The sequence below is a fragment of the Octopus sinensis genome, linkage group LG11, assembly GCF_006345805.1.
Source record: "Octopus sinensis linkage group LG11, ASM634580v1, whole genome shotgun sequence".
Taxonomy (NCBI): Eukaryota; Metazoa; Mollusca; class Cephalopoda; order Octopoda; family Octopodidae; genus Octopus; species Octopus sinensis.
Genome location: NC_043007.1, coordinates 63,378,622 through 63,391,858, shown reverse-complemented (window position 1 = coordinate 63,391,858; position 13,237 = coordinate 63,378,622). Strand labels below are relative to the sequence as shown.

Sequence of the window (13,237 nt, the reverse complement as noted above, 5' to 3'; positions counted from 1 at the left end):
ATATCTGTCTCTCTCTTTTGCTTCCCATTTCTCTTCCTTCCTCCCTCTCTTCTTCTCCATCTTCTCCCCACTCTCCCTTCTCCTCTCTCTAGACTGTATTTCTAATATTACTTATTGTTTAGAGATACATTGAAACTAATAGTGGCCTCCAAATTATTGATATACCTTTCTGGTTCACGTGCACTAAATATTTATTATCCAGTGACTGTTTCTTCATGATGATAAAAGTTTCCATTCTTTGACACAAACTTCTTATTTCTGCAAAGCACTATTGGTTCATTTTTCTGACTCTTCAAAGTAGATGTAGGGTTTGCAATTGATTATTTAAACGTTTGTTCTTGTCAAGCTTAAGGATTAAATGATTAACTCTTTCCTAATCTATTAAAAAAAAAAAAGATCTTCGTACTTAAAAGTGAAAGCCATGTATTATTCAACATCACTCAGCTCAGTATTTCTAAAAATTAAAAAAAATAAGTGATGTTGAGGCTACTTCATGAAGCATGATATAATAACAGTAATGGTATATCCAATAATGTTAGACTGCTGTATTTAGTTGCTATTTAAGCAATGTGTTCATGGATAATGAAGGGGGAAAAACTCCCAAAGGCATATATGCCCATTAGCCTTTTTCACTTTCAATCTCATTGTTTGTTTACATCTAATGTCTCAGATATGAAATGTAATAAAAATCAGTGTAAGCTAACATTTTTATAGAATATCTGTAATACTAATAATAATGATATTATTAGTAATAATAATTTCAAATTTTGGCACAAGACCAGCCAGTTCGGGGGAGGAGATAAGTTGATTTTGACCCCTGTGCTCAACTGGTACATATTTTACTAATCCCCAAAAGATGAAAGGTAAAGTCAACCTCAGTGAATTTGAACTCAGAATTTAAAGACAAGTGAAATGCTGCTAAGCATTTTGCCCCACCTGCTAACAATTGTACCACCTCACTGCCTTAATTGTCATTATCATATTGGAGGATGTTTCCGTGATTTCTGCTTATAGAGCAAAAATGCTTCGCAGCATTTCATCCCGTCTTTATGTCCTGAGTTCAAATTCTGATGAGGTCGACTTTGCCTTTCTTCCTTTCAGTGTTGATGAAATAAGTACCAGTATAGCACTGGGGTCAATGTAATCAACTTACCTCCTCCCTCCAATTTTCAGGCCTTGTGCCCATAGTAGAAATGATTATTATTATTATTATTATCATTATTATTATTATATATTTTATTATTAATAATAATAATAACCCTTTCTACTATAGGCTGGGAGAGGGGACTAGTCGATTATATTGACCCCAGTACTTATTTTATCGACCCCGAAAGGATGAAAGGCAAAGCTGACCCTAACAGAATTTGAACTCTGAACATAGACAGGCGAAATGCTTAGTGGCATTTCACCTGTCTAATGATTCTGCCAGCTTGCTGCCTTATTAATAAAAGTAAAAACAATAATAACAATGTTTCAAATTTCAGCACATGGTCATAAGTTTTTTTAGGGTAAAGGGCAGGTTAGTTGGTAACATCAATTCCAGTACTTGACCAGTATTTTATTTTATTATTATTATCAATAATAATAATAATAACTTCAAATTTTGGCACAAGGCTAACAAGTTCATGGATGGGATAAGCTGATTATATTGACCTTGGTGGAATTTGAACTCAGAATGTAGAAACAGGCAAAATGCCGCTAAACATTATGACTAGTGTGCTAATAATTCTACCAGCTTGCCACTCTAAATATTGGTTTCAAATTTTGGCACAAGGTCAGCAAGTTCAGAGGAGGGGATTAACCAATTACATTGACCCCAGTGTTCAACTGGAAATTATTTTATTGGCCCCCAAAAGGATAAAAGGCAAAGTTGACCTTGGCGAAATATGAACTCAGGACATTAAAACAGACAACATACCACTATGCATTTTGCACAGTGTACTAATGATTCTACAATAATAGTAATTATAATAATAGTTTCTAATTTAGGCTCAAGGCCAGAAAGTTTGAGGAGAGGGCTTTGATCAATACCAAGAACCCTATTACTTGGTTGGTACTTTATTATACCATTCCCAGAGAGATAAAAGGCAAAGTTGATCTATTAAGTGCCAGAACAAATATACAATGCATTTTCTTTTTTCGGCACTAACAATTCTGCCATTTCATTGCCCTCATAATTTCTAATTTATCCCACAATAATGAGTGCACTTGATAAAATCAACCCCAGTACTTGATTGATACTTCATTTTATCAAATTCAGAAGGGTGAAAGTTAAAGCTGATGTCAGTGAGATTTGAGCTCATAATGTAAAGAGATGGAACAAATACAAGTCTGATACTCTCACAAGTGTATCAATGTATTGCAATAATAATAATAATGATGATGATAATAATGGTTTCGAATTTTGGCACAAGGCCAGCAATTTTAGGGGCGAGGTAAGTTGATTTCATCAGTACAAGTACTTATTATATCTGTACTTATTATATCTACCTCAAAAGGATGAAAGCCAATGTTGACCTTGGCAGCATTTGAACTCAGAATGTAAAGTTGGAAGAAATGCCAGTAAATATTTTGTCCAGCATACTAACAATTCTACCAGCTCACTACCTTAACAATAACAATGCGGTGACAAACTAAATATAATTGATATTACAATATATATTTAAAAATAGAATTGTATGCGTAATATGACAGGTGGTCACAGTCTAATAAACTAGAGTAGAAATGTTTAGTATTTTATTCGTTTAAGTTATTATGCGGGTAATATTCAGTAATTGTAGTAGCTACTCGCTCCTACAATTTTGATCTCAAGCATTTTATATATATATATTTATATATATATATATATTCATAGTGTAAATAACATAGTGGACTCTACTGATATGGATAGCTTAACAACAGAGCTTCTTATGCAAGGAGGTATGTGTTTTTTTCTGTTGACCTTCAGATTTTTGCGTACTTGTATTAGCTTCGTTTAATTAAAACAGTCTTTCTTATGTTTAAACTGAAGTAAAGCATTTGATGTTTTTACATGACTGTATAGTATTTGCTTCATAAATTTCATCTCACCTCCCAATCTCAATTACTATTGGTAAGAGAAAGGATAGATCAAATCTGCATTAGTAAACAGGAACATTAAAACTTAGGATATTTTTCATGTACTTTAGAATGCAGTTCATTTAATTAACAATGGTTTTATTTATTTTGGAACACTGTTTGCAGTGTAGATTTAAAGTAAAATTGACTCAAGATTTTAAAACTTAACTAAAATGTTTTGTTTCTTGCCCAAGTTTCAATATCTATATTTAATTTTTTCCTTTAATTGTTAACTACTAACCCTTTAACTGTCTTGTGTATCTCATGTGACACATGAGACATATTTCCTGGTGTCCATGTATTGTATACAATACACATTCCCAATCTTTTTCAACCACCAGAGTAACTAAGGACTTAGTAAAGCTTTATATTACTCAGAACATATAAAACAAGAATGGGTGTTTAAGACAAACTTATGAAAATATTTTGGACAGGCAAAGGGTTAAGCAATTTTTTGTTACATCTATATATTTATTCATAATGCCATCTCTGTCAGATATGTGATATCTGAATTCTTCTATATATCTTCATATGTTTTTCAAAGAAGCAATTTTTGAAATTTAGTCTAATTTTAACAAAATGTAATTTATTCAGTTTGTTCAGTCCAAAACTCAGTGTTTATTCTTCATAAAATTAACTTTATGCTATCATAGAATGAAGTCTTATCTATATCACAGAATAACATTAAATTTCTTTTTATAGTCATTTTTTTTCCTTTTATTCTAGTTGACTCTTTCTCCACTCTCTTTTTCTCTAGCTCTTCCCTCTTTCTCTTCCACTTTTTGATTTTTTTTTTTAACAGTTTTAAGATTTTAAACTTGGGCAACATTTTATGTATGTCTTGCATGTGTGTGAACATTCATTTTTAAGTAGTTTCAATATGCATTTTAAAATTTGACTGCCACTGAATATGTTAAAAAAGATCAATGAAATGACCTTAGCTGAACTGATTACGCACTTCCTTCTGTTATGAATCAAATGTTTTGCTTTGGGTTAAAATTTTCCATTGCTATTTCTCTTGAATTTCAACTTAAAATTACAAATAATCATTTCTTATGAAGAAGTGTAAAAAGGAAATTGTAATATTGATGTTTCGTATATATTTAACTTTTCAAATATTCAAATGAAAAATAGTTAATGGACTGTTGACAGAAAAAAAAGCAACTGTCATATATTTACCTCCTATGTAATATTGATAATGGTTTCTAATTTTGGCACAAGGCCAGCAATTTTGAGAGAGAGTATTAGTCCCATTGATCCTGGGAGGATGAAGGACAAACTCAGAATGTAAAGAGCTGGAACAAATATTGCAGTCTTGCCCTCATCCATAGCAATAATAATGCTCATAACTAAATACTGAAGCATTTGAGACACTGGAGCAGGACATTCAATGTGAGCCATTGAATCCCTTCAAACCATCCTACCCATGGAAAGCAGACAAAATAATGATGACAATGGTTTTGCCTGAACTCTAACAGTTTTGATAATTCATTGCTCTGTAATTTTTTTAAAAGAAACTGTTTTCCCTTTCCATTGTGGCTTTACAAACGAATGGGTATCCAACTCTATAATACAAATATTACAAATTCATGAAGATGTACAATTCATCAGATCAGTGTCCTGAAAAAGATAATAAAAACAAAAAAACCCACAAAAGTAAATGCACACACACGCACGTGCGCGCGCACACACACACACACACACACACACACACACACACACACACACACACACACACACACACACACACAAGAGTGCGATTTGAATTTGAAACATACTTGAAAATTCTTAAATATAAACTGAATAAAAGAGCATCTAGCTGTAGACACTACACCAAAACAAACAGAACTTGGTGTGGTCTTCTGGTTTGCCAGTTCCTGTCAGACTGTCCCACCCATACCAGCATGGAAAATGGATGTTAAAGGATCATGATGAGATATTCAGGTGGAAGTGTTATTTATTTGGATTTTCACTTCTGCTTTTCAAAAGCTGTTAGCCATATTTATTTAACAGACAGTTAGTGTGGATTTTTTTTCACTTGGAGTTATTGGGTTTTAATCATATAAAAATTTGGGCGTTTTCTAGTATTTAATAATGTTAGAGAATGTAGCAGCAACATTATTGTTGAACAATTTCTTGTTGAAACAATCTGCAGTACTAATCACTTTAGAAATAACTCAGTCATTTCTCTACAAATATTTAACTTCATGTCACAGTAAGAACTCTTCATTTGATTTAATATGAACCAAAATTAATGATTTCAAAATCAGTCATTTGACCATCACTTGTAATAGCCACAACATAATTATTGTTTTCTACATTACATTGACAGGATTGGAACAAAAAGGAAATATTAAAAAGGTTGACTGTTTAAACTATGGAGTTTACAAATAATTTTATTTTCAAAATTTTAGGCATTATGGACTTAAGACTGAGTTTTCAGAAATATGTTATTACCTTTGAGTGATTGATTTTGGGAATTTAACAATAATTTTTAAATGCTTTTTTTACCATGTTAAATTTTGTTTTTCTTCTTTTACAGGAGGTCCTTCAACAAATTTTAATCATGAGACTACCTAACATTCAGTTAGTTTGTAGAGAACCTGAAAAGGGTTAGTATTTCTTATTTTTATTCTGCCCCTCCCCCCTCTCTCTCTCTTCCTCTCTCTCTTCCTCTCTCCTCCTCTCCCTCTCTCTTTCTCTCTTCCTCTCTCCTCCTCTCCCTTCTCTTCCTCCCCTCCATCTCTCATGTGCAATAGATGCTTTTATCTTTCTATTTTCTGCTATTCCATACCTTGCCCAATCCAATTAGGAACATGGTTACAAAAGGAGTCTGTGAGACATTAAGATATGTCCCATACAATATTATTAATATGAAAAAAATATTGGAAATCAACTTGAATGATTTTATGTTATTTATTCATATATTTTTATCAGTAATGGTTGGGTGTCTTAGAATTCATGAAATAATGGCTACATATTTCTTTCGAGGTTGATGACTAAATATTTAGATTATGACTGAATCTGTTCCAGCATATCAAGTCATGCATCTTTTACTATACATGTCAGACATTTTTTAAGAAGCTGCAACTATGAACCTTGAAGCTAAACATAGCAATATGGAATATTCCCATCTACCATGAACAAATATGAAAAGATATAATGATAGGAAAATTTTAATCAAATTACATAAAGAAAAAAAATCAATTTAATTTTTTTATTTGCAAAATAGTCTTTTTTTTTTTTGTAATTAACTAAGTTTATGAAGGGAATATTTTTGTTTCATATGAAATATGAATATTGATTTATTTTGAATAGACACAAGGTCATCTTTTGCAGGGAAGGGGCATATACATTGATTCAACACTGATATGTTATTGGCACTTAGAGAGTAGAGAAGCAAAGCTTATCTTAATATGGCTAGAACTCAGAATAGTGAACATAAGAAGAAAGTATCAATAAATAAAGCAAATAGAAAGCATAGTCCATGGAATCATTGTCTTAAGCATCATCACTATAAATATGCAGAACTGAAATATGGTTATTTGAATACATTTTAGAAGAGTGTTTTTTTTTCTTCAAGTATTGAAAGCATTACAAGAAATTGTATGAATTTACTTTATTTCGTTCTAAACCATATTATGTTATAAGAATATTTCTACAATAACGCTACTATGCCAGTGGATAAAATGATAGATGAAAACAAATTATTGCTATAAAATAAAATTTAAAAAGAAAAATGCAATTTTTTTTTTATCAGCATGGACTGTTACCTTCATATTTTGTATATTTCTATGCAACATCTCAGTATTCTAAAAGTAGTTCTGTAACCAGCTAAAACAATTACTACAAATTTCTGAGATAGCAAATTATATTTTCATATTTATGCTATTTTAATATTTGATATCCTTATGGCAGCTAACTGGTAGAATTGTTAGCATGCTGGGCAAAATGCTTAATAGCATTTCATCCATCTTTATGTTCTGAGTCCAAAATCTACTGAGGTCAACTTTGCCTTTCATCCTTTCAGGGTTGATAAAATATGTACCAGTTAAACACTGGAATGGATATAATCGACTTATCCTCTCCCCCAAACTTGCTGTCCTTGTATCAAAATTTGAAACCAATATTTGATATCTTTTTACCTGCATTATGGAAATTAGTTTATAAATATGCTTTATTGATACTTAATTACAGATTACTCTGTTTGATAATATTTTGAAGATGATAATGTGAGGGAGATTTGGCTGCTATTTCTAACAGAGCAAGTGAACATATAGAGACTTTATCATTAGCTTATGTTATATTTATATGAAATAAAGAAGTAGTAGTTATCCAGATAAAATGTTTTACAAGATTTTCTATGTTATCTCACAAATTCCTTGAAATAGACTTAGCTTTTTATCCCTCCTTGGGAAAATAAATGTCAGTAATATTTGGTTAAGTCATTCTGGTATTATTCTCTTTATAAAATTGGATTTGAGAAATACCAACCAAGTAGTACATTTTAATTTATCTCTTGATCTGTATCTAGCTAGCCCAGTTAGCCCTGTAATTTTCTTCCTTCACTTGCTTGGTTGCTCTTTTATTATGTAGTTGTTTTTTCTATTATATGAACATATATGCCTTCTCAACTTCATTCTACTTGAATATATAATTCATTTGGAATTGTCTTACTCACCACTCCTAAAATGCCATAATTTTAGGGACAGTAGGTGTTAAAAATTTTATAATAACCATGAAATTATTTTTCTTATGCTAGAAACTTTATTAAATTGAATTTAATGACCAATATTGAATGTATTTTATCATAACAGCAATACTAGAGAGGCTTTGCTGTCAACAAGATTAAAGAATCCTCTCTCCTCTGTATTGTCTCTATTCATTCATTCACTAGCACCAGAAGTTTCTCATTTCTTTATTGCTCACAAGGGGCTAAACCTAGAGGGGACAAACAAGGACAGACAAAGGGATTGTCAATTACATCGACCCCAGTGCATAACTGGTACTTAATTTATTGACCCCAAAAGGATGAAGGGCAAAGTCGACCTCAGCAGAATTTGAACTCAGAACGTAAAGACAGATGAAATACCGTTAAGCGTTTCGCCTGGCGTGATAACATTTCTACCAGTTCACTGCCTTACAGATTATCAGAAGTTTCTCATCCTTGGCAAGACTAAAGAAATCGACTCTTCCCTGCATTGTTTCATTCATTCATTCATTCCATTCTTTCTCAGAAAAGATCCTAAGTGAGAAAGAGAGAGAAGGATAATGTAAGAAAATGTGATGGTTAGCAATAAAGACGGATGATAGTAAGAGAGGTATTAAGAACAGACAGATCTGGTGCACAGGGATGGGAAAGAGTGATATTGGTAATAGTTAAGACGTATTGAAAAGAGTGGCAGTGAGTGATGAGAAATTAACAAAGAGAGGGAAAGAGAGAGAGAGACAGAGAGCACTAGATAAATTTAATATGAATATAATAACCAAGATATTGCACATCATAGTCTTTATTACCATTGCCATCACTTTTACATATGAAAGAGAGAAGCTTGCACAGCTATTGGCATATGATGCATCCTGATGATGATAGCTGTATAAAGAATGCTCAAAGGAGGTAGAACCTATGGAAGATGGATACTTAGTAAGAGAAGGGATTAAGTTGTCAAGATGCTGAATCTTATGAAAAAGATGACAAAGTACTGCAGTGAATGGAGATGCACACCACTAGTGAAGACTCACCTTTCTATGCAAGCATGCTGAAGAGAATGCTAAAAGTGAGGTAGAAATGAGTACCACCTCCTCACATACTCCCTGCTACCCTTGCTTCTGTGACATTCTCCTGCTTCTCTTCTCTATCAACCTCTTCTTATTGCCCCTCTATCTTTCTCTCCCTCTCTCTCTCAATTTCATTCATCCTTCCCCATTCTCCTCATATTTACAGTACCATGCTGCTCACATGCACAAAATGTTTTTCCTTATTCAAATCTCCCTACACTATCCTCATCTCTCTCTCTCTCTCTCTCTCTCTCTCTCTCTCTCTCTCTCTCTCTCTCTCTCTCTCTCTCTCATACCACAATGTCTGTGAAATGGATCTTTTCCTCCACTCACAGACTTTTATTAGCTTTCACCCCCCCCCCTCTCCAAAGTTAGGATTAACAGACATCACCCTTCTCTTACCATTGCCCATCTCTTCAACTCTCCTTCAATTGCTCTCTTTTTAATCACCAGATCAATAGCTACTTTGCTCTCATCAGACCATAACATTACTGTCTCTTCTTTTACTCTCACTATTCTGTCTCTTCTCTTACTGTTCTCTATTGCCCTTTCTTATCAGTAACTCTACTGCTCCTATCATACTTTTGCTTCTCTCACATCTCACCCTAAATTCAAAATCTGTCATTACTCTCTCTTCTATTCTTCTTCATAGTGTAGTGAGGGCTCTTCAATCTTATGAGACAGAAGGTCACTTGGCTAGCATTGGTTCTATGATAAAATACCTTCAGTATATTCTGTAAAGTAGTTAGCAAAATTAAGCAGACATAGGATTGAGATAATTCTTCAGTCTTGCTGAGGGCATGATAACCTCTCTAGTGTTGCTGTCTATTCATTCACTTTGGTCTCTGTTCTTCTATCCTAGCATGGATTAGATGTATATACTAATGAGACTTAATTAGCAGCCAGATGCCCTTCCTGCCACTAACTCTTAGCTGTTACCCAAGTGAAAGATCTTTTGTCTCCTGTCTTCAGAGAAGATAGAAGTGACAATAGCAACACTATTTGTTTGCATCTTTCATAGAGTATGCAAATATATTCAAGCACACATATATAATGGGCTTCTTTAAATTTCTATCTATCAAATCCACTGATAGCTTTGGTAGGCACTTGCCCAAGGTACTATGCAGTAGGACTGCATTTGAAACCATGTAGTTGAGAAGCAAATTTCTTAACTACACAACCATGTTCGTGCCTATAGTCATGCATACATTTATTAAGAAAATGTACCCAGTACTTTCCTTATTGAATGCAATTTTTAATAGTAGATGCAATTTGGTGTTAGAAAGGGCATCCAACTGTAGAATCACACCATAAAGCTGATGCATACAAGTAGTAACCTCTCTAAAAGGGTCATAATCCCAAATAAGAATGGACTTGGGTCATCATGACCTGTTCAAACTACACCAGCTTGGAAAATGGATGCAAAAAGTAATAATGATTGTTTTCTGTTTGCATGGATTGTGCAAGTCTTCTCCTGTACAACTTTTCATCAAATGTTATGGTCCTTTTCATCTTCTCCATTGAAGTACAACCTCTTATTTTATCTATTTTTTACATACACAAAATTTAATTTTCTATTTAAAACCATTTATTTATATCCCTAACAATAATACAATAAAATGTAGTACTATAACAACAAAAAATTTATAGTAACATAATCCCTTGGTTTATATTGTCTGATTCATGGTAGATTTGGTAATTTTGTTGTGTCTAGGGAGAGTCATCATGCCAATATGGTTAATACATGCACTGGTTCAATTCCACTCCTTACATGTGTTTATTATATTGGCATAATAACTCTCCCTAGACACAACAAAATTTGTTTCAACACATGAATTCACATAAAGAATCTTGTAAACCAGATACAAAAACATTTGGTAATGTTTTGCTTACTTATATTTTGATAAATGCAATTTTTTTCTTTTTTTGGTGCTAATATTTGACACTGAGAAATTACTTTATCTCAGTCTACAAATGGATAACTAGATAAATCATTAACTCTTTAGCTTTTAAACTGGCCATATCCAACCCAAATATTCTGTTTTATATCCAAACTGGTTAGATCCAGCCTCTTACACCTACCCTAAATTTCATTTTAAAAATAAATAATGACATCATTAAAATCTCAAAGATTTGAGTTAATGTGTGATTAATTCAAAGCAATGTGAATAAATAAGCATTACATTTGACAGTCACCTGAATGCTAAAGGGTTAAGTTGAACAATAATGCTTTACCAAGATGTTTCAGTATGAGTTCAGTCAATTAATTCTACTAATATTTTGTAAATCTGTTCTATTATAATGAATGCATCTTGATTATTATTCAAAATGGATATTTCAGTTGAAGCTTATGCATATTTATTCATTCTACACTTCAGATGCTAGCTTTGAAGAGTTAAAGAAAGCTCTTTTACTTGTACTTGGTTGTGCTGTGCAGTGTGAGCGTAAAGAATACTTCATTGAGAAAATAAAAACTTTAGATATTAAAGTACAGCAGGCAATTGTTGAACTTATAAAGGAGGTAAGTTAAATATTATTTTTAAAAATGTGAAAAATATAATTACAGTAACAAGATGAAACAGTTTTTTTTTCTGTAGTTTATAACAGGGAACATTGGACATTAAAATGAATGAGAATGATGATGATTTCAAATATGATTTTAGCTGTGTTCAATATAAATATATATATGTATATTCATACTTGTCTATGCATGTATGTCTGAGTATATACATGTGTGTGTATGTATGTGCACATATATTTGTGTGTGGTGTGTGTATGTGAATAAATGAATGCATATGTGGATTTTTATATCATCATTTAACGTCCATTGTTCATGCTGGCATGGGTTGGGTGGTTTGACTGGGTTGACATGCTGGAAGGCTGCACCAGACTCCAGTCTGATTTGGCATGGTTTACTATGGCTGAATGCCCTTCATAACACCAACCACTGCAAAATGGGTGTTTTTACATGCCACTGGCACGGGTGCCATTTGCATGACACTGGGGTGCATTTACATGCCACTGGCATGGGTGCTAGTTTGCATGACACTGGTATCTGCCATGACTGTGATTTTGTTTGGCTTGATGAGTCTTCTCAAGCATGACATAATACCAAAGGTTTTGGTCATTGCCTCCATGAGGCCCAACACTCAAAAGGAACTCAGCCACTTGCCTCTGTGAAGCCCAATGCTTGAAAGGAATATATATTAATTGATATCTCCAGTCTTTCCTAAATTCTACTTATAATGTAAGCCTTAATTTTTTTTTTTTTATTTTAAGTAGATGAGATTTTCATCTATGATGCACATTCCTGCATTCATTTTCTTACTGACAAATAACCTAATGCTTATCCTTTAACTCATCATTTGAGAAGATGGTGTTGTATGTCAGAATACTTAACTTCAGTCTCCGTTTTTAAAGAAAGGAGACTTACAATATCAACAAGATGTGCTATTAGAGTATATAAGTACATATTATATTGCTTAACTGACTTGTTGGGTTTTTAAAACCAAGAAAGCAAAAATGAATTGAAGTGTGTTTTATATGTTCTAATATATTGGAGATAATGAGAAACAATTACACTGGCTTCAAAGCTTTTTGAGGTCTTAGCATAATGAAATTAATCATGCTTGTTAATTCTTTCAAAGTTTAACAAGTGTGACTACTTAATGACAGCTGCTGTACTTCAATCCTTCATTGTAAAAATCTTCTTTCTAATTAGTGAGACTAATTATGATAAATCGAAATCTAATATTGGCTTTGGTATTTGTGCACCTTTGGGCCTAATGTCATTTTTAAAAGATGAAATAGAAATCAATCTTTGAAATATGATGAAGTGAATTCATACAAGTATTAGGGAGCTAAAATAGACATTTTATATTGTGTTTAGGTCTCACTGGTGCAAACTAATAAAAATTAAAAGCAATTGGAAACAATATTTGAAAAGTAATCTTTGAAATGTTAAGAGCCTCTCTAAGCAATAAAAATTCTATTGGTAAAGAGAAGGTAAATTAACTTATCACAAATGTTCAAAATTTTAGGGTAACTTATGTAATCACTTATTTTGGATAGGTAACTGATGACACTCAAACTGTACTTCCCACTGGCCCATCTGAGCAACTGGATGTCTATTTGGAAAAATCTCTTAATCATTTAAACAAACTCCTCATTGAAAGAGATGAACTTGCTGAAGTAAGTATATGGATTATGTGTTGTAATGTAATTTGCTGAGTTAAGTAGCAAGTTAGGTATTGGTATCATGACCATTATCCCCAGATACTTGTGTACTAACAATTACCCATTGAACAGCTATCCTTAGAGGAAAGCTGCTCCTAGATAAATTCCCTTTAACATTTGTCCCCTT

General features: G+C 32.7%; 1 protein-coding gene across 13 annotated transcripts in view; it reads left to right on the top strand.

Moving 5' to 3' along the window:
* LOC115217556 (girdin) overlaps positions 1-13,237 on the top strand; it is a 180,609-nt gene that overhangs the window by 59,794 nt on the left and 107,578 nt on the right. For 12 of the 13 annotated variants that reach the window (XM_036507587.1, XM_036507585.1, XM_036507583.1 and 9 more), the window contains 3 exons: positions 5,639-5,708; positions 11,253-11,395; positions 12,946-13,065. In XM_036507587.1, coding sequence (XP_036363480.1) covers positions 5,639-5,708; positions 11,253-11,395; positions 12,946-13,065 — 333 coding nt within the window. Of the gene's footprint in view, positions 1-2,765; positions 2,920-5,638; positions 5,709-11,252; positions 11,396-12,945; positions 13,066-13,237 lie in introns of those variants that run through there. The other variant, XM_036507590.1, reaches the window with a different exon arrangement.